Source organism: Euprymna scolopes, chromosome 14, assembly GCF_053919585.1.
Source record: "Euprymna scolopes isolate OS-2025 chromosome 14, ASM5391958v1, whole genome shotgun sequence".
Taxonomy (NCBI): Eukaryota; Metazoa; Mollusca; class Cephalopoda; order Sepiida; family Sepiolidae; genus Euprymna; species Euprymna scolopes.
In genome coordinates, this window is record NC_136495.1 from 107,759,712 (window position 1) to 107,783,502 (window position 23,791).

General features: G+C 34.0%; 1 protein-coding gene and 1 pseudogene across 5 annotated transcripts in view; one reads left to right on the forward strand and one right to left on the reverse strand.

The window, feature by feature from the left end:
* Positions 1-23,791, forward strand: part of LOC145293208 (SCY1-like protein 2) — a 207,101-nt gene that overhangs the window by 64,225 nt on the left and 119,085 nt on the right. For all 5 annotated transcript variants that reach the window (XM_080139727.1, XM_080139728.1, XM_080139730.1 and 2 more), the window contains exon 2: positions 17,696-17,880. In XM_080139727.1, coding sequence (XP_079995853.1) covers positions 17,696-17,880 — 185 coding nt within the window. The remainder of the gene's footprint in view (positions 1-17,695; positions 17,881-23,791) is intronic.
* LOC145293607 (5S ribosomal RNA) lies at positions 20,283-20,399 on the reverse strand (annotated as a pseudogene).

Sequence of the window (23,791 nt, forward strand, 5' to 3'; positions counted from 1 at the left end):
AGGCAAAGTTGTAAATTAAAGTGTGAAAAAAAAAAGAAAAACGTGCGACGTTAACCATTGCCTCACTGCAAGATGCTAACGAAAACACGTTTGAATTTATTTAATTACTTGGATTTGGCAGATGCCCGTTTTAATGAGTTAATGAGGTCAAGTTTGACTGCGGGATTTTTATTTACCCAAGATGTTATAGGAAAAAGACTAACCCACATGCAGCGAGCGACAAATGTTGAATATTTATCTTCCCGAAATCGAGCAAATTAAATAGACAGGCGAGCTTCGTTAACTGTGAGATATTACGATTTATATGTGATATAAAAAGTTTTTAAAAATTGTGAAGCGACTGACCGCTTCTCTGAAAGAAGCCTTTTATAGACATACAGAAAAAGCGAACACACATACATACATACATACATTTTCGCTTTTATATTTATAGATGAATCGGCTAATAATTTTGAAATAAAAATTGAATAAATACGTTTATATTGTGAAAGAAAAAAAAATTTCAGCCCGGCGTTGCCCGGGTGTTTGGAGGTGTATGTTGAGCAAAAAAAAAAAAAAAGCGGTTAATTTTTTTATAACTTTGACCACTATTATGACCTATTAATATTGTTTTGGGTCAAATCAAATTTTTTTTTTTTTTTTTTTTAATTACATTTTCACCCTAAACAAGGCACATTGCCACTTTGGTGTAGGGGGCTACTATCAGGTGCAGCAACTGCTGGGGCACTATGTTGGGATATGGGCAGCAAGATGTCGGTTCACGTTACACTTGAACTTCTGCATGTCAGTACAGTTGGGGAAGCAGGGACCTGGAATGGAATTCCAGAGTCTAGCGGTTCTGGGGAAGAAACTACTGGAGTAGAAAGATCTTTTACATCTAGGGATCTCTACTGTGTGGGGGTGGGATTTAGCTGCCTGTCGGGTTTGTCGAGGGTGTCTACGTCGTGGAGGTACAAGTGTCTGCAGTTCGTCAGAGCATTCACCATTAAAATACTTGTAGAAAAGGTAGAGGGATGCAACGTTTCGCCAATGGGACAGAGGCTGAAACTTAGATGCCAGTTCAGGACCTATCAGATTGGTGACTCTCTTTTGAACCTTGTCTAGGAGTGAGAGACTAGCAGCAAATGCATCAGCCCAAATGTGACAACAATACTCCATACATGGGCGAATGGTGGCCTTATAGAGGTACAGGATACTTTCAGGTGTCAGTAGTTTTCTAGCACGGTAGAGAGAGCCTACCTTCTTCGCAGTGGCCCTGGCAATGTTTTCAATATAATTGTTCCAACTCATGTTTCCTGTGAACGTTAGGCCAAGCAGTTTGAAAGATGTACTCTCAGACAGGGAGTCACCGGCCATTGCTATTGGTGGTAGAGAAGGTTTCTTGTAATTATTGAAGGAAACCAGTTTAGTCTTGGCAGCATTGAATGTGACAATAGATCCATATCCAAGGAACCTATATCTAAAATTTCAAGTGTTTAGACCCAAAATTGTCGGAAAAGTTTGGTAGAATTCTCAAAAGTCAAATCGTTGAACTTTGACCTCTTAACAGCCAAATATCTGTCCGAAAACCAATCACAAAGATTTTCCCAAATATCTGTACCTTGTATATATCAAATTTCGAGTCTGTAGACTTAAAATTGACAGTTATTGCGTAGGGAAATGTAAACAGATGCACACAGACATGTTCACTTTTAAAGATATATAGATTGCATTATTTATTTCTATTGTTTTTCATTTTAATTACAGAGTTTTATATATGACTAGTAGGGGTACCCGCCATTGCCTGGGTGTGTTGAGTAAAAAAAAAAAAAGAAATCAAAACAACAGAGTGGAGAGAGGTGTAAAAAAAAGTTGTAGTAAGCAGGCAGGCTCAAACTCGTAACGCGAAGGAGAAAAAAAGAAGAAAACTTGTCAGCTTAGTCGATATCTCCATTACGCAACCGAAAGTTGCGAATGTCAAAATTAAGCATAGTCAATTGAAAGGGGAACGGTGACTTGCAAAAATAGTGACACAAAAACCGACCCCTCCTTGTAAAAAACTGGCCAGTTGAGGGTGAAGGAATTGATATTTTTTACCAATTTTTCGATATTTCTCGTCCGAAAGATCAAACTTGAAAATGATACTGGTCTGGGCAGATGCCAACGCGTCTGTCAGAAGTTTTTGGCAGTCATATAAACACACACACACACACACACACATTTTGCTTTTTATATATTAATCTTTATTTTTTTAAATTTAAAAAAAATTTTTTTTTTTTGCAATATAAACAAATTTTTATTACAAATTATTTAAATCTGGAAAAAAATTAAAATTTTACTAAAAAGTGTTTATTTTTAAGTCTGTAAACTTGCTAACTAGAAATTCTTAAGGCTGAACAACATGTCACATTTAAGATATCCTCGTTTTAGCAAAAAATAAATATTGAATCATATGTTCACACCATTAGAAATTATAACATAATATTTATATTTATGAGTGTGAATTTATTTTTCAGTTTTAATGATTTTTTACTTAGTGTATTTTTTTTTTTTTTTAAACTATCTCAGCAATTTCCAGGACTATGCTCTACTTGAAGTTATTTCATTCTTCAATTGATTATTTTAGCGTCCCAAATTGTCTTTTGCAAAAACTGCTTATTTTTGTTTAGCTGATACTAGTTGTCTCTCTATATAATAGTCACAAACCTCATTAGCACTGTCACGTTTGCCTTTGATTACAAAGTTTTCTACATTATTGGTGATGTCTCATTTGCACGGCTTCCACGGGGAGACTGATTTTGCTTCTCTCAGCTCAAAAACCTGACTATTTGTTCAACTCTGTTTTGTCTATCACTTGATCTGCTGCCTCTTCTCTCAACTTTATGTGACCCATCTCTGGGAATGATTCTGTTTGCAAATTAAGGTTATCGTGACATGCCTTTGCATCATGGGTTCGAGCTTGCCTGCCTACTAGCACTTTTTTCTCTATCTTTTCAACACACATCTTCAAACACCCAGGCAACGTAAAATAAAATGAAAAAAGTTCTCTGGAAAAATGATTGGGTGTTTCTATTGCCCCAGAAAGTATTTCGCTCCTGAGGCAATCCTCTACTCTATTCTAAGAGTCAAATATGTCCCAAGATGGAGTACTGTTGCCACATTTGGGGAGGTGCCACTCGGAGGAGCACTCTTTCCCAACTTGACAGGGTACAAAACTAACTTCAAAATCTAGTGGGAGGATATCATCTTCTCATCCCTACAGCCTCTTTCTTACAGAAAAAAAGATGTTGCTAGCCTTTCTCTACTCAACTGAACTCTAATCTACGGTTTCACCCTGTAAAACATTTACAATAAAAACTCATGTCAGCAACAGCAACTCTAGATAATCTTCCTTTCTACCTCCGTTTCCTTAAATGTAAACAAGACTTCATGAATAAAGCTTCTTCTAAAATACTATGTCTGTGAAACACGTTACCATGAGGCTGCTTCCCAACTGAATATGACACATAGGTTTTCAAGTCTAATGTAAAATTCTTGTTGAGCTGTTCTCTTAAATAATCACGTTTCTGGCCAGTCTTGACTATTGTAACCAATCCCCATGTTGTTATTAACTCTTATCCTCCAGTGGCTTATGTGCCTTGATAAGTGATCACTTGTTAGTACATATGCTTGAGATTAAAGTAGTTTGCTTGAAGCATTGTTTAATGTGTATATAAAAGAAATTTAGGTTTAATTTAGGCAGAACAATGTAAGAATTGGTTTACGCCATGTTGCTATCGAAACGATTGACGGGACGTTTAGTCTTACAGCTGACTGTGTTTGGATCCTTGCTTCAGTAGACAATTTCATATATAAGTAGTCAACTCGTAACGTGAGTGTGTTATTCTAAACCCCTGTTGGTTACTGAAATCGAATTTCAACCAATGAGACCAGGGTTTTGCAACCTGATGAAGGCTGTCGCAAGGATGGCATCCAGAAAGTTGGTGGGGATTCTGTCTTTGCCCCCTATCTACCGGGTGTCCATCAGCGGCTTCACATTTCTCCTCTGCCAGAACAGGAGGTCCGTGCCAACAAACAGGGGGTCAATTTTACATATGTCCTCCACTGATTTAAAGGGGAGAGCGTTATGGTCCTTTTTCTTGTGGTGAGAGGGAGATGCTGATTGGCTTCTTCTTGGTTCTTTCCGGTTAGGATGGAGTAGTCGGTGGGTAGGTGCTGGTGTTTGATTTGGGTGCAGTGTGCCGGTGGGTATGGAGACTGGTGCTTGTGGTGGATGTTGTGGGAGTAAGTGTTTGTGGTGGTGTGTGTAGTGATATTTTGTGGTGTTTGGGTGGGTGCATGTACATGGGGGGGGGGTGAATGACAACTTTCTTGCCCTCATTTCTGACCCTCTTTTTTTCATCTGCTTAAAAACTTTGTTCAGCTCGCCCACCTAGTACAAATGTCATTGAAATCAATACATTTCATGGCGGCCAACGTGGAATGGCGGATTTTCTCTTCTAAGCAGATATGAATGTGTTACGTACATGTGTAACATTATCCGGTAACCAACACGTTGTAGCCTCAGTCACAAAGGAGACAAAAAGAAAAGAACTTCAACTCACTTTTATTTTGTAATAACAACATTTATTTTCTCATTGTTATGGCCATGATGTCACCCACGTGATCTCGAACATGCTCCATGTCTTTAATGTGATCGTCCTTTCGAAAGTTTTATTTTTCCCTATGGGTGATGTCATTTCACATGCATTTGCATACACACATCTGCGTTATGTTAAACATGTATATATATTTGGTTTACCAACCCCACAAACCTCTTGCCCGTGGATCAAATGAAAGTTCCATTCGAAATTTAATACAGGTTTCTGAGTTGGAAATCATGCACCCTAGGAAGGACGGAGGTTACAACCTGATAACACCATGTTGTGTTTGTTACTAATAAACTAATTATATTATATAAAAGGAATTTTGTCTGCATGTGTATGAGTTTGTTCCCTATAAACTCCAAAATTGCTCAACTGATTTTTATTAGATTCACACAAATATTCTTTATATGATCTAGCAGTTTTCTTAGAGAGGTTTTGTATTGGATTCCAATTGGAATGTCTTCGATAATCGAAATAAAACCAATGCAAGAATGAACAAGTGATTTTGACCAAAGTTAACACCTTATACAGCCTAACATCACAAGTGCATTTGAGAAGTTTTATTACCATACAAGTAGCAAGGTTAGACATATAAAGCAGCAGTAGGTTTTTTGATATGATAAGGACGTGTTTAAAATGAATGTTTCTGTTTAAAGCACAAGTGACTTTTTCATGTTAAACTTAAATGCGAGCCATTATCACCGCACAAGCAGAAAAACCTGACATATAAAATCAATAGTAGGCCCTTGACAGGGAAACGTTCAAAATGGATGTTTCTGTTTAGAGCATAATTAAACCATGATACATGACTTTTGCATTTTAAACTTTAATTTAAGCTGTTAATAATTTAAAAAAAATGAACAATAGGTTCTCTAGTGCAATGTAGACTACAATGTATTGTAGACTAATTCACTGTGGGGGAGGTATGTGATGTGTCCCCAACTATAGCAGACAATCAATTGATTTGATATAAAAATGGGCAATTTCACTGATTTCAATGACAATAAAAATGTGGGAGTGTGAAACATTCGTTAATCATCATTTAATCCTGGGCAACGTCGGGTCTCCTTGTTCGTAATAATAAAATAGCACTTAGTCTAAATTATAAAAAGAAAACATCTGTTGCATTTTATAAGGTATTAAGTTATGAATCCAAAAGTCATTCTTTGTCACGTGAGTTTGGGTGGTTAATTTAAAAAAAAAATTCTTTTTATATATAAAGTTCACTATAATATGTTAGAACTCATCATTTTTTTTAATTTTATTTTATTTTTTTGTGATGCCATGTTTTGGAGAGGACAAAAGAGATTTGATTTTTATAATAAGGAGAGTAGAAAAGTAGATCTTGGGTTTACTTTTCTCTTATTTTGTCTTTTAGTCTTCACATTCTATAATCAATGCTTCTGACAAAGAGGGAAGAATTGCTGTTTTCCGGGCTAGAATCTATTCTAGTCATGGCCAAAAAATGGTAGAAAAACCAATTTTTTTTTTTTTTTTAAACAAATTAAAATCTATTAAAATCCATTATTCTTAAGCAACGTTTTTTTTTTTTTTTTTTTTTTTTTTTTTTCAGAAAGATAAAAACCTGGATTTTATCATATGAAAAGCAGAATAAATACAAAATTTGTTCTATTATTTTTAATAGAATTTTAAATTTACAAAAAAAAAAAAACACCATTCACTGCCATGTTTGTCTTGATGGATAAAACATTTATATATTTTTTAAAAGGTTTTTGAATCAATTTTTTTTTTTTGTCTAAATAAGATTTTGGATGATTTGTTGTAAGAATATGCAAAAATATTATGGCATAACTACCTGGATTTCAAATAATTTCATCTTTTATCTCAGTCTATAGATTTTGTGTGGCGAAATTTAAAAATCCAAAATTTAATGATAGTTTTGAAGAAACTACAGTAGCCTTTACATGAATAAATGAAGTCGTTTAGTCATGTCAATTTCCATGTATTTTTAACGTTTGTTTTGACGATTAAGTGAAGAATCAACTTTATAATGATTTAATTCTTTTTTTCATAAGTGATACATATGCCTACATAACCCACAAAGTTAAGCAACGGTGAGGCTGGCCAGTGCCAGATGGATGACAATGTTAACTCCTGCATCTATTATCACGTTTGGTCGTCTTGAACCTGCCTTGCCATCAGGACCAAGTGTTTCTGGACAAGAGAGTGTTGTATATGCAAGTTCCTCACACTTTAAACTAATCAAGCGCAAGTCACAGCAAAAAGGAAAAGGGGGAGATAGCAAGTGTTTGTAAATATGAACAACTCTTTGTAGGCCTTTATGGTCTATCGATTCTTCAAAGCATTTCCTATTTAATTGTATGTTAGCAATATTAGGCTCACTAAAAGAAAATTAATAATTCATTTTTCAAAGATTTAAAAGTAGTTTTTCATAAAAATAATTATAAAATATAATTTTTTTTTTTTTTTTGGCTAATCTGAAAGAATAATTATTATTAACATATTCAACAAATTTTACACTTCGAAACAATGGATGAAAAATTAAACACATTCAAAATTCAAATTTTCAACCTTAAAATCTGATACGTGTATACAGTTGTTTTTTTGTTTTGTTTTATCTACAGTCTTCACTCTCCCTACAAAACAATATATTTTTTTCAGTTTCAGCTGATTATTTTAAGCATATTTATAACCACAAATAAAGAAGGGGGGGGGGTTGTAGGCAAAAACAAAAAATAAATATCGATTATGAAAAAAAAGTACAGTTATAAAGTTCATTCTTCATTGGATAATCGGTGAAAATTTCTATTTGATTGGCAAATTACTTGATTTTTGGTTGATTTTTAAAGAGAGACTCCATCAAAAAATATCTACTCCCTCTTTCCGTTTTGCCTGTGCCTAATCTATTCCATCTAACATTAATGGTTGGCAGGTTTTTGACCTTGAAGTAGTATTTTTATGGTCTTTTTATAGCTCTTTACATCAAGTGGCTTCATGCCTTGTCTGGAGTAATTTCCATTAAAAAAAATCTCTGTTATTGGGTAATCTAATCTGCCAGAAACAACAAATACAATTACATTTGGCAGTTCTGGCGTCAGAACCATGACGTGTACTTTTGTAACATACTTTTGTTGATACATTTTTTGTTAATTATACAACTGTGATTGTCTGGATTATTACTGATCTAAAAGTCCACACCAATCTCAATACATTTTTTCTTTTAAAAGATCACCTGGTTTTCTATATATTTATAAAGTTTAACCATTTGCCACACTGTTGGTGCAGTTAAAATGCCACAGCTTTCTAATGTACTTACTTCTGTCTATGCGGTTAATGTCGGAAAGTTAACTAATTTAAGAAACTTTCTTTAATTAACTATTCTTTTTTTTTGTTTGTTTTTCTTTTTTCTGTTTTATTATTTTATGACTGCTTTTTATTTTACCCAGAGATTTATTTACAAATATTTTTTATGCCATGAATAAATGCTGTCCAATCCTTCCTTAGTATTTAAAAAAGACCAAATACTATATTTGCAGGCCAAATACGCAAAATTTAGCTTTAAGAAGCCCTGGGCAAGAATATGAGAGTAACCTCCCTTTGATGTAGCCTCGTTTTCGAATATCATTATGATAATATATGATGGTGTGAGAAAAGAACTCGTAATTTTGATGTGCAATGGTTCTTCACCGAAGAAAGATGTCAGTGTCATAAAAAGAGAACATTCGAAAGAAACAGGGCAAAACAAAAAAGAACATTGTTTGCCAAGAGGTTCTGGACTGAAGGAATAAGTTAAAATCGTCTCTTACAATGTAATTTTATTATTTGTATTGAACTATGTAGCACAATATTACTTTCTGAGTATTTATTAGTACTTATTAATTTATCTTATTTGGGTCAGTTGTATATTTAAAATACAATGGACACTGTCTTCATAGAAATGTTAGTTAATCATATTTACTGCATGTTGTTGTTTTTTCTGTCCCCAAAACTAATTTTTTGTGCTATCTATAAAAGTATCAGTTTTATCAAAACATATTTGTTGATTAAATATATTTCTCATTCAGTAGAATTTCGATGGGTCTTGCTGGCACTTATGAAAGCTTTTAAGTAATTATTAGTAAGAGTAGCATTATAGATACTTTAACTACTTGTTGTTCTTGACACACTTGACATCCCAAAGGGAACATCATGCCAAATTTGGTGGAATTCTGTCAAATAGTTTTGGAGCTTATAAGTGTTTTATTTTTAGTATTAGTAATAATAGTGTAATGTTACGGGGGAGGAGGATTTTTGTCTTTTGTGATTGTCTCATTATTATTAATATGTTTGTCTCTTATTACATGTCTGTATGTAATCGTGATGCATCTAGTGTCTGTGCATATACATACACCACAAAAGTCTTGTTTTTCTGTTTCTTGGTCTTCATTGGGATTAATTCTTCCCCTCACTGATCGATGCTGTAAAGGAAAATCTGATGAAAACATAACGCCGATTTTCTGGCATGGATTACTTTATTCGTCTACGAGTGAATGGGGGGGAGCATCGCATTGTTGACTCGAGCTTTCTTTTTGCGTTTCTTTTTTCTTCGGTGCATTTATGCGTTCAATTTGACACGTCTGTTTTGCACAAAATCAGAAGCCAGGCTGCACTTGTATGCAAGCGAAAAGATATTGTCCTCTCTTTTTTTTATGCTCCCTCTCTTTCTTTCTTTCTTTCACATGAACCGAATGACATTTTCCAGGTGTCACCATCGACAGCATTTGACATGTCAACAACTTGACCTTTTAAACTCTTTTTACACTGACCAACCTGCACAGCAAAATCACAATTTTCAACATGCTGGCGTAACTTGGGATAGATTATATATTAATAGTATTAACATTTCCTGGCACCTTCACTAAACACACCACGTTTCATCAATGCTTCATACCAAATTTGGTGGAATTTTGTCAAATAGTTTTAAAGCCTATAAGTACTTAATAATAATATTGACAAGCAAGTATATACTCCCTGTAGTCACATATTTTTGCTAGGCTGGGAGATCCATTCATAATATAATGAGCATTTTTAGAATTATACTAGCCTGGGTGCCTGGCGTTGCCCAGGGGTTTGGAGGTGTGTGTCGAGCAAAAAAAAAAAAAAAAGGAGGTGGTAGTAGACAGGCTTGAACCCGTACTGCAAAGGAGGAAAAGAATGTGAAAAACAAAGTGACTTTGCTGTTACACCCATCGCCAAACCAGAAGTGTTTCAATTAAGGCTAGTCAGTCGAAAAGAGGGGATGACTTTCGAAAATATTGTCGAAAAAAAGCGATCCCTTCCCTGTAGAAAAATGCCAAGTTGAGGTTGAAGGAAATAAGCTTTTTGGCCAATTTTTCGATATTTGTCGTCTGAAGGGTCAAACTTGAAAACGATACTGATCTTGTGAAAATCCGTCGCCCCTGTCGAAAGTTTTAGGTAGACATAAAAACATACATACATTTAAACAAACAAGTGAGATTTATAGAAGATAATAAAGAAATTCTTTATTCAAAACTACATGTTGATGCACTAATGTTTATAGAATTTTATTTATATAAAAGCTGTACACACGTATTCACCATTTTCTAAGAAATGTTCTTTTTTAGTTCATGTTAATAATATATCTGAACTTAATGAATCAATATATATATATATATATATATATATACATAATATTTATAATATTTATTTATATATATATATTTATATATATATATATATATATACTAGCATTTCAGCCCGGCGTTGCACGTGTGTTTGGATGTGTATGTTGAGCCCCCCCTATCCCCCCAAAAAAAGTGGTAGTAGGAAGGCAGGCTCGAACCCGCACCAAAAAACCTGACGACTTTGTGGTTACGACCACCGCCAAACCTGAAGTGAGTTATGTTTAAATTAAGGCTAGAAAATCGAAAGGAGAAGATATCTTTAAAAAATATCGGCATAAAAAGCAATCCCTCCCTCTGTAGAAAAGTGCCTAGTTGAACGTAAAGATATTAATGTTTTTAGCCAATTTTTCGATATTTGTCGTATGAAAGGTCGAACTTTAAAACGATACTAATCTTGGTAAAATCCATCGTCTCTGTCGAAAGTTTTAGGTAGGCATGCAAATATACATACATTTATATATTGGTAACTAAAAATTTTCGACCCAAACCGATGAAAAAGCTTGCCCTATCGCTGAATACCTTTTATGTAAAATTTCAAATGTTTAGACCAGAAATTGTCTGAGTAATTTGGCAGAGACCGCAGAGGCCAAATTTTTTTAACTTTGACCCCTATTATGACCCATTAAGATTTATTGTTTTCGACTCAAATCAAATTATTAAGTTAGATCCATGTCCAAGGAACCTATATCTAAAATTTCAAGTGTTTAGACCAAAAATTGTCGGAAGAGTTTGGTAGAGTTCTCAAAGGTCAAATCGTTGAACTTTGACCCCTTAATCACCAAATTTCTGGCTGAAAACCAATCACATAGATTTTCCCAAATCTCAGTACCCTGTATATCAAATTTCGAGTCTGTAGACTTTAAATTGACAGTTATTGCATAGGGAAATGTACACACACAGACAGACACACAGACACATTCACTTTTAAAGATATACTAGCATTTCAGCCCGGCGTTGCCCGGGTGTTTGGAGGTGTATGCTGAGCAAAAAAAAACAAAAAAAAAAACGGTCAATTTTTTAAAACTTTGACCCCTATTATGACCACTTAAAATTGATTGTTTTGGGCCCAAATTGAGTTATTAAGTTAGATCCATGTCCAAGGAACCTATATCTAAAATTTCAAGTGTGTAGACCCAAAATTGTCAGGAGTTTGGTAGAGTTCTCAAAGGTCAAATTGTTGAACTTCGACCCCTTAACAGCGAAATTTTTAGCCGAAAACCAATCACGTTGATTTTCCCAAATCTCAGTACCCTTTATATCAAATTTCGAGTCTGTAGACTAAAAATTGACAGTTATTGCGTAGGGAAATGTACAGACACACAGACACATTCACTTTTATAGATATACTAGCATGGGTGCCCGTGTGTTTGGAGGTGTAAGCTGAGCAAAACAAAAAACATAAAAAAACAAAAACGGTCAATTTTTTTAACTTTGCCCCTTAAAATTTGTTGTTTTGGTCTCAAATTACATTATTAAGTTAGATACATGTCCAAGGAACGTATATCTAAAAGTGTCGGAGGAGTTTGGTAGAGTTCTCAAAGGTCAAATCGTTGAGCTTTGACCCCTTAACAGCCAAATTTCTGGCTGAAAACCGATCACATAGATTTTCCCAAATCTTAGTACCCTGTATATCAAATTTCGACTCTGTAGACTGAAAATTAACAGAGTTATTGCGAATGAAAAATGTATACAGTCACACAGACACATTCACTTTTATAGATATATATATATGACTTTGGTGCTATCAGCTAGAATCGAAACCAAAACACAATTTTCCACTCTTCTTCCTTAGCCGTTGAGCCATACCCATATGCATGCATATATATATATATATATATATATATATATATATATATATATATATTTCTGTGGAAATATGATTATTTCAATTATATTTCACTTTTTATATATACCAATCCTTATTAAAGAAGCTCAATGTAATTACAGAGCATATAATAAATAAATGACAAAAGTCTATATTCTAAATTTCATGATGTTGACCATCTTAAAATTTATTCCTTTAATTCCGTTGACATTTACAATTCTTGACAGTAACTAAAATCATTCATTTAATTATTATATTAATCAATGAATCTATTTTGCCTTTAACTCATCAGAAGGAATAGCAACAATCAATCAATCAAAAGAAAATAAAATTGGAAGAGAAGCTGAAATTACCTTATTGTTAGCTTACATTACACCATTTAATGGTTGGTTAAAATCAGAAATGGTTGCTTTTCACAGAAGAAACCGGGCCTCAATGTTTTGAAGCATGATGTAAATTTGAAATCTATGACATCACGTCAAACATATATTTTACTAGCAAAAGTACCCGTCATTGACTGGGTTCAAAAACAGCCTACAGAAAATGGACTCTGATTGGTGAAAGTATGATAGGTTATGAAAAGGAAAGGTTGTAAAGAGATAGCTTCGAATTTGGGGGTATCAAAACCAAAGCAAAATATGATGAAAGTAAAAATAAAATAGATAAGCCCCATAATTTATTATACCATACCTGTTCACACTGAAACACTTATCACAATATTCTGTGGATCTTTTATTAAAAAACCTTGTTAAACTTTGTGACATATTTCCATTCTATGAAGGTCAGGTGCGAACGAACACCCCATAATTTTATTATACCATATTTCTTCAAACTAAAACATAATTATCAAAATATACTTACGCAGATGAATATGAAAAGTCTGTATTAAAATTTGTTCCTATTTCCATTCTGCAGACCCCACGATTTTATTATACCATCCCTATTTAAGTTAAAATATGCTTATCAAGGTATTCTTATGTACATCTATATCAAAAACACTTGTAAACGTTTTTTTTTTTTTTTTTGATTAAAAATTTTTTTATACTTTGTGGACCAGGTGCGAACGCAGACCCCACAATCTTTATGAACCACCGTTCTGCCAGATCAAACATACCCATTCCTGTGTCTCAATACATCTTCTATCATTATATGTAATCAGTTTTTAAAATAGTCAACCATATAGGAGCCTATTCGTGACCAGACACACACACACACACAGCTTTATATTATAGATTAAGGTAATGTTTTAAGATTTATTTATAAGAAAATCTAAAAGGTTAAGTTCATAGAACATTAGACTGAAGATTTGAAGGTTTCAGTTTTTGATTTCCAGTCATGGCACCTGCTTTATTTGTTAGAATATTTATTTTAATGTAAAAGTGAATGAACTATGAAAGGCAGTAATTACTGGGGATACAGTTATGATACCCAGCATTCATATCCCATCGCGGTTAATCACCTGAGAAAGGCCAGAGGATGAGTGTGCCGAAATGTGGCGAAACAACGATAAACAACTACAAGGATGAGGATAGCAATCCGCAAAAAGAATGAATCTGTCGAATCTGTCCGTCCTCCAAAAAGAAAGCCAATTTGCTGACTATAAACAAGCTGCTACACCAAAAGGTAGGGGAGGGTGCCACTCCATTCGTAGGGTGACTCCACTTCCTCTTGATTCTCCTCTTATAATGCTGAGTGTTTAGCAAGGAAACATCATGTACCATTATTTTAATTCTTTACCATAACTTAGCTGAGGATTTAATCTCAGTCTTCAAGCCCATTGGTAAACACTGTTACCATTATGCAATCGGTGCCTTCATTCAGTCTCGAAAGATAATGGATACTCCCTATAAGGGTTGCTGCATGTGTAATTGTGATGGAAAGGTTGTGGAATCTTCAACCACATTTTTCCTTATTCAACACTGCTTGAATCCAGCGGGAAAGAGAAGTGCAGGATGAGTGGAAACAATGCCAAAATAAGCAGAGAGCATACAGCATCTGATATTCCCAAATGGTCACCCATCTGGTACTGACGAGGCCCAACGTTGCTTAACGTTGGTGATCTAATGGGAATCAGTGCGTCAGTGTGATTATGCCATACATTATGCAATAATACTCTGAATATATGGTTTAATCAGGTTGACACACCAGTTCTTATTAGATCACTGAAGTTAAGCACTGTTCAGCCTGGTCAGTACCAGATGGGTGACCATTTGGGAATATCAGTCGCTGTATGTAGGAGGACATTGACACATTTCTGCAAGAGCTGCAAAAATTAAACATCATCTCTCTTGATGGTGATATACATGCAACTGGGGACTGTTTGTAAACTTGATATTCCCATAAAACTTCCTCCTTTGGGAGGAAACCAATTCAACCCATCTATGGTGAATATCACTGCTTTCTTTTTTTTTAATACTCTGGGGAAAGGTATGAACCCACAATTTCCTTGAGTATGTGTCAAATAGTGATATATGTTCAATTAATTGTATATGATTAATCGTCAATAATAAGTTTTGTGTTTGAGCATTAATTTTGGAGTTACTATGCTGTAAAGCAGACGATGCTTCTGTATTTACCAACTTGCAGTTTCCACAAAGTTGGCTTGGGCTCACTCGGCAGCTGATAGAAATAATCAGAAAAGGTCGGTCGAGCGTTTCTCAAATTTTACAAACACGCTGTTTCAGCTAATACAAATCAATGAAGGCTACTTTTTAATAAATGGGAAGAAATAAAAAAATTAATTTTGATTGTGCAAATTCGGGTTAGGGTTGGGGTTAAATACATGTTTATAATTTTAATTTATTTCCATCTCTTTGCTGTTTATCATTATAATTTTCTCGTAGTGGTTTAATGTTTTGCGATCGAGCACACCTGGGAAAACTTTGTGGAAACCGTGGGTCACTAAATGCTGAAGTACCAAACAGACAAAGTAGACATGCTGTTACCTCGTGTAAACATCAGAAATTATCGTATTTTGAAAAACTTATTGGAAAATAAGTCTGGAGGCGACGCATGTGACATTTCAGTTCTGCATTATATTTGACACGGAAACCTAATTATAAACAAAATTGCATTGCTTATTATTCTATTGCTGCACTGGTCTGGACTTTCTTGGCGTTAGCTGCAACAAGTGTCTCACACAAGCGTGTCACCATTTTTCTTTTTTTAAATCAACATTTCCTTTCATTTGGTCGAAAAGTTAACATCATAATGACAGTTCAAAGCTTTTATTCCACCACTGGCCAAGGACTTTTTTCACGTGAGCCAAATTTGTTTGAAAACTCCCGTTTTTATCTGTACCCAATTTCCCATAGACCCACACTGGGGGTGAGAGGGTTGCTACTTATGGGTACTCTCAAGATAATAGAAAGTGGACCTTGCATTTACTTTTGGCAGCCTTGTAACTTTCCTGCCTTGACAGGGTACAAAACCATCTTCGAAATCTAGTGCGCGAGGACCTTTTCGCCTCCCTGCTTCCTCTTTCTCGCAGAAGAGATCTTACGAGTCTATCTCCGCTTTTATAGCAAGTACTTAACGGAGCTTCAATCTATGGTTCCCTTCCCCCTGTAAAACTTTCATAACAAACACTCGTCTTTCTACAACAATTATCAACAATTTCCCTCACTCTCTATCTGTGTCTAAAATTAAATGAAAATTCCATGAACGGAGCTTTTTTCTTAGATCTGTCTTTCTGGTGAATACAATACCATGGGACTGCTTCCTAGCCGACTATAACATGGTTATTTTCAAGTCTAATGCAAATAAGTTTTTGTTAAACCATCCTATTATATAATTAAACCCTACCCAAGTTCAACCATTACTGATAGTGTTGTCTTACATTCATTAACCCTTATCCTAGAATGGCGTTTGGGCCTTTATAAACGGTGACCCTCAAGTAATCTCCCCCCCCCCCCAAAAAAAAACTTGGTATTTCAAGCTTCATTTGGTAGGATGAATGATAATGGTAGGTGTTGGTAGCACCTTGCCAGGAATGCACTTAGGTCAGTTTGAGCAAGGTCAGTTTAGGTCATGCGTCAGTCGTCCTATTTTGTCATCGTCCATGAAAGATGTTTATGACAAAAGGAGAAGAATTACTGTTTTCTAAATTGATTATTGTTCTGAGTGGGTGGTATGTGGAGATCCTCAATCCTCTCATAGTATTCATCATCATTCAACTGTCAATCTATTCACACCATCGTAATGATTGGTAGTGGTGAAAATTAGATAGAATTTGATTGTTTAAGAGAACGGCTCAGCAAGAATTTGTTTACATCAAACTTGAAAATGTGGGAAAGAAGTCGATCATTTGTTGCATTTCAACTTTGTGTTATATACATGCAGAAAACCGAGTTGCCCTAATCGCTCCAGAAATGTTAAAGTTTAGAAATTGTGTTCATTCTTGGTATCTGCATGTTCTCTTTGTACACACTTCTGCACGATCCTTCCAAACTAAGGGAATACCACATGGTAAATAAGGGTAATTTATACTTTCAAAAAAGATTAATTCGAACAAAATTGATTGAAGACGTTTATTCAACTTGAACTTTGCTACAAATTTCCGACTAGTAGAAAAAGGAGAAAGAGAGAGTTATCGAAATCACAAATTAATTATATTTTGTCGGCCCATATCATTTTACACGTTCACATGCTGCTTGCTTCCAAATGGACTCTCTTATTTTCTATCACACTCTTTCTGTGAGCCACATGATGTTATATTCATTTCTATTATATTCCTGCAGCTTGCCAATTTTAACCTCTAGATAACCAAGTTGACCCCCCCATTGAACTCTCAACAGTTTCCATTTCCTCATATTAATTTTTTTATGTTTACTTAGAGTCACCATTTACTACGACGTGAAGGCCACTCAAGGATAAGGGCTAATCAGTGTATGGTGGTCAGTGAGACAATAGCATAATGATTGTTTTGTATTGGACTTGAAAATAGCTATGTTGTAATCAGCTGGAAAGCAGCCTTGCAGTACAGAGTTTTACAAGTGGTAAGTGAGACAATAGCGTAATGCTTGGTAGTGGTGGAAACTGGGTAGGATTTGATTATTTAAGGAGACAGCTCAACAAGAACTTGTTTTGTATTGGACTTGAAAATAGCTATGTTGTAATCAGCTGGAAAGCAGCCTCGCGGTACAGAGTTCTGCAAGTGGGCAGTTCAAGGAAAGAAGCTTTGTTCATGGAATCTGCATTTAGATTAAGGCACAAATAGAGAGTGGTGGAAATTGTTGATGGTGGTTGTAGTGTAGTGTGTTTTGTGAAAGTTTGGGAAGGGGGGGGAGCATAAATTGGAGCTCAGATGAGCACTTGTCATGAAAATGATAGAACATAAACACACTTGTAACGTTTCTTCTGTGGGAAAGAGGTTGCAGGGAAGAGGAAAGGGACATCACCTATTAGTGGAAATTGTTGACAGTGGTTCAACTGACTATTTTTTAATGGATTTATTTGCGCATCTTGTCCGCTAATTCTCACCCTGACACGTCACTTTATCAGAGCTTGTCCCCCCCCCCCGCTTCTTTTCATTATGCAACACTTAATTTAATGTCTTTCTTTTTAAATTTTTTTTGCAGAATTAGCAGTTTCTGATTGGGTGTACCATAAGATGGACGTGTTCAACAAATTAAAAACTGCTGTAAGCAATGTGCTGCCAGGCAATCCTTTATCCAGAGACTTTGAAGTTCTCAGTCAGATTGCAAGTGCGGGACCGGGTCTTTTGTGGAAAGTATACAATGGTGTCAAGAAAACAACAAAACAGGTAAGCATAAAAAATTTTTAAATTAACATTTTTTTTTTTAACGCAAATAGATCACAAATAAAATTTTTGACTAATTTCCCAACTGTATTATGTCGCTCATAATGATAAAAAAATTTTTTTTTTTTTGTTTACATTTTAAATGTTTTTATTTTGTAGTCATTGCTATTAGCAACATGAATTTTTTTTTTACAAGGGAGTCACCACTTTTCAAGACTTGAAGGTCACTCGAGGAAAAGGGTTAATAAGTTTACGATAGTCATCGGAACCACAACATGGTAATCTTTGCACTAAGAGATTTTTGTTTTTGCTCTATCATTATTTTCATATCGAGTGTTCATCTGAGCTCCAATCTGCGGTTCCCGTCTGGCCAAACCTTCACAAAAAAATGCTCCAATATTTTTTTTTTTTACAAGGTTGTCACCACTTATCAAGGCCCGGAAGCCACTCGGGGATAAGGATTATTGTGTGTACAGTACGTTAGTGTTGGAGATTTGATAAAGTGTCTTACTTAGGGCAGCGGTTCATCAGGAATTTGTTTACATTGGACTTGATTCCCAACCATCTTCAGTAAATTATAGGCATTTTATCTTTCTTCTTTTCCTTATTGTCAGTATGTAACAATAAATACCAATCACAGACTGGCTCTCCCATTATTGAATAGAGACTCACAGAGAGTCACCACTTATCAAGGCCTGAAGGCTGCTCGAGGATACAGGTTAATAAGTTTATTGTAGTCATCGGGACAACAGCATGGTAATCGTTAGTAGTGGGAATTTGGTATAATTTGAGATGATGGGGATGGCTCGGCAAGAACTTGTTTACATTGGACTTGAAGATTGTAGTCAGCTGGACAGGTGGGCAGATCTAGCAAAGAAGCTTTTTTCATGGAATCTATGTTTAGATTTAGGTACAGATAGAAATTGGAGAAATTGTTGATAGTGGTTGTAGGTAAATGAGTGTTATTTTTGTGAAGGTTTGGCAAGACAGGGACCATAGATTGGAGCTCAGCTGAGCACTCACCATGAAAATAATGATAGAGCAGAGACAGGCTAGCAATGTCGCTTTTGTGGGAAAGAGGTTGCAGAGAAGAGAAAAGGGCATCATTTAGTTTCGACTTTTGAACTTTGTCAAAAATAGAATAAAAAAATATAAAGCATACAAAAAATTTCAAATGGTATTTTTTATCATTACTATGAGTGACATAATACCGTTCGGAAATTAGTCAAAAATTTATTTGTAACCTATTTGTGTTAAAAAATGTAAATATTTCAAAAAAATTTAAAGCAATTTACTGTAAACAATAGCCATGAGTAAAATAGTTTTTTTTTTTGCTTATTTTTATTTTTTTTTTTTGCTTATTTATTTATTTTTTTTTTTCAGAATTTATGAATTTACTGTAAATAATAACCATGAGTAAAATAGGGTTTTTTTTTTTTTTTACTTATTTATTTTATTTTATTTTTTTTCAGAATTTGTCTCTGTATGTCAATGTTTTTAGCATCTCTTTCTTTGTGTATTTGTGTCGGAATGATTAGTTGGAATTAAGAATAAAAAGTAAAATTGGAACTTTTGAGGGTATCGGAATCAGAGACATTTTAGTCTATTTTCTAATTCTAAAGACAATCCTTTTAAATAAAATAAAATACGCATCAAGTGCACTTGAAAGCCAAATTACGTTATATTAGGAAAATAAACAAATATTTTACTTGTTTGAAATTTATAATTCAAATATATTTCGGAACCAAACTCCATCCTCAGTATGTGTTCTTTTTTTTTTTCTCTTCTTTTTTCTTGCCATGTTGTAAACTGGAGAAAGAAAAGTCTGTTTGTAAAGAGCCGCACGTTGTACTTTTCTTTCTCCAACTTTACAACATGGCAAGAAAAAAGAAAGAAAACAACATAGTGAGGATGGAGTTTGACTGAAATATATTTGTCTAAATTTCAAACAAGTAAAATATTTGTTTATTTTCCTAATATTATGTTGTGATTTGGCTTTCAAGTGCACTTGATGCATATCTTATATATATTCAATTTAAATCAACATTTCTATAATGGAATTCACATCCTTAACAATTCTTTTAATTTTTTTTATTGATCAAAACTGAATTTTTTTTATTGCTAGTGCTAATTTATATAAATAAAACAGTAGATGTAGGTATGTGTGTCTGTCCATGTGTAAATATTTAACCAATAAACTTTTAAACTAATGGTCACATATAGAGCTCCTTCAGTCTTTGACAGACTATGGATACCCATGAAGGGGTGTGTGCACGTGAAATTTTTGTGGCAGGGAGTGCGCAATCTCCAACCACACCTCTCCTGAGTTGACATTGTTAAATACCAGTCACAAGTGAAGTGTATGTATAGGACTACTGGAAACAAATGCCGAGATAAGCGGAGAGCACATACAGTGCCTGGAATTCCCAAATGGTCACCCATGAGGTACTAACCAGTCTCAACGTTGCTTAACTTTGGTGATCTGATGAGAACCGGTGTGTCAACGTGATTATGCTGTATATAATGGTCACATAACACTAAAATTAACAGGAAATAGTCGTCAAACACCGAGGATGGTTTATTATAATTAAAATCTTTGTTTGGATGTTTGAATAATGCGTACAGAAATATGTTGACAAGTTTAAATGCAAAATGTTCATTTCAACTTGCCGACATATTTCTATTACTTTTATACATGCGCAAATTCAAAGGTAGAAGCAGTTTAATTTTAAATCTTTCTTATATATCTGTTGATAGCTCAAACAGTAGGGAAACATGACTCGAGCAGTAAATGTTTTAGTTTCGACTCTAACTGATGACATCCAAGTCATTTTTTTTTTTTTTTTTTGAAACTTTAGAAATCAGTATTATTAGGTACAATATAATATTCAATAGAGAATTAGCTCTTTAATAATAAGTACAAAATCTGCATGAATTAAAATATATTTAAGCATATTTTAACACCGGAAAAACTCTCAAACCCCACCCTCCCCAGCTGCTAGTGAAAAATAAATATTTATTGTTTTTATACAAGTAGCAAAACTAAAATCTATAGATCACTAGCAAGCCACCTGGCATTGCCCGGTAATAAGATACGCTTAAATATGATATTTTAATTCATGCAGATTATGTATTTATTATTATAAAGACAATTCTCTATCGATTTTTATAATAAGCCTAATATATAGCAGTGAGATCGAAACTAAAAAATTATATATATGATTTGGATGCTATCAGCTAGAATCGAAATCAAAACATACAACTCTCTACCCTCATTCTTTAGCCTCTGATACGTGTGTGTGTAATATATATATATATATATATATATATATATATATATATATATATATATATATATATAAAAAATTCACCTGTCATCCTTTTTTTAGAAGATAGAATTTCATGATCATTGAAGACAAGATGCAAGCAAGCAAAGTTCACATAGTGAGTTTGCTTGTTTTTACATCAGAGTGCTATAGTAAAGAAGCACCTTATTTCTTATATAAATGTCATACTTGAATATATTACATGACTTTTGGTTTTGATTACTTTTATGTACGTCGCAAGTAGGATTTCCTTTGTTTTTCATATGGGTACTGTACTATACAAGTACCTTATTTCTTGGGTAGGATACTGCACAAGTACCTTTTTTCTTGTGTGAGATACTGTACAAGTACCTTTTTTCTAATATAAAAATGAACAAACTCAATACATTTATGAAATTTTCTGTTGTGCTAAATTTTCTGTACGTCAGGGGGTAAGAATTTGTTTTTTAATCTGGGTGCTACATTGAAGAAGCACATTATTTTTTTCATATGTAAGTCATACTACTCGAATATTTAACGGGATTTATGGTTTTAATAACATGTATATCACAGGTAAGATATTCTTTGTTTTTTCATGTGAGTACTATACTGCTCAGGTACATTATTTCTGGGGTAGGATACTGTGAAAGTACCTTATTTTTAATATAAAGATGAAACTACTCAATGATTTTACATAAGTTTTTCATATGAGTAATATACTGTACAAGTGTCTTATTACTTGAATAGAATTCTTTGTATACATAAATGCATTAACAAAGTAAGTGACCATTGTATGTGATTTTTGGAATATGACATCTATAGACATATACAAACATATACATTACATATAATTCATAACGGTCAGTTAATTAGTTTTGGAATGGACACAATAATATATAATTATATACACATAATTAAAATTCATAATGATCGGTTAATTAGTTTAGGAGTGAATCCAATACATATATATATATATATATATATATATATATATATATATATATAACATATACACATTCTTAAAGTTCATAATGATCGGGTATTTAGTTTAGGAGTGAATCCAATAATAGAAATATATAACCATACACACATAATTAAAATTAATAATGATCGGTTAATTAGTTTAAGAGTGAATCCAATAATAGGAATATATAATAATATACACATAAATAAAATTCATCAATAATCGGTGATGCTACCCACTACACAAAAGAGACAACTGCTTTCATACACTTGTAAATTTACTTAATAAATAAATCTCTGTTACAGATTGTGCGCATGTGCACAACGACGCCATGGGCTATACTTGTCAAGTTGTCATTTCTTTCATTTCTTTTTTTAATCCCTTAACAATTGTTTTAACCAATTAAACACCTTTAATAAAATTCTGCACCCTATATGCAATCTTTTGAGCTACTGCATGCCATGAAGCGACCATCTGTCTAGGAGAAGATACAATTTAAAAAATGGAGACAGACAGACAGACAGACAGACACACACACACACACACACACACACACACACACACACACACACACACACACACACACACACACACACACACACACAGTGAGATTTAGGTTCAAAATGGCACAAGAAAAACATTTACTCTGTAAAAGTGGCAGAGACAAAAATGGCACAATTAGATAAATAAGAAAAATGAGTTTGTTAAAACATTAAGAAGTTTGTCAAATTAAAAAGAAAGTTATATCTACATTTGAAAATGGATGAGGACTCTACATTAATCCCCCTCCCCCCTGTGAAATTCTAATTTTATTCTAAGCGATTTTAGAATTGGAATCGGTAAATGTATCAGAATTGAAAATTTCGGACAGAGTTAATAATTATATTAGTAGCTGAAAAGATATTCGGATCGTTTCTTCTCTATTTCTAGTATTATCGAAAAGGAACTTTGTGTATGAGTTCGTTCCCTGTGGCCTCTGAAACGGTTTGGTCGATTTTTATGAAATTTCACACAAATATACTTTATGTATCTGGCAGTGTTTTTAGATAGGTTTTGTATCAGAATGTTTTAGAGAAGTATCAATAATGGAAAAAATCTGATGAAAGAAGGAAAAGGCGGTTTTGACCACAGTTAACATCTTATACAGCCTAACATCAAAAGTGAATCTGAAAAGTTTTATTACCACAGAAGCAGAAAAGCCCAGCATATAAAATCAACAGTAGGTTCTTTGATATGATAGGGACACGTTCAAAATGAATGTTTATATTTAGAGCACAATTGGCTTTTTCATTTTTAAACTTTAATTTCAGCTCTAAAAATAATTTTATAAAATCAACAGCAGATTCTCCACAGTGCAATATAGACTATAATGTATTATGGACTAAGTCACTGCAGAGAGGTATATGCAGCTTCCTCCCAGCGCACCACAATAGGTCCTCAACTAGAGTAGGCAATAATTGATTTGCTTGAAAAATGAGCGATTTCAACGATTTTGATGACAGTAAATATATGGGAGTGTAAAACATTCGCTGATCATCATTCAATCCCGGGCAACGCCGAGTGCTGGTCATTAATATGTATTATATATATATTTTATTTTTAGTGTCTCTTCATGCATTAACCTTAAATGTACTTTCATTTTTAT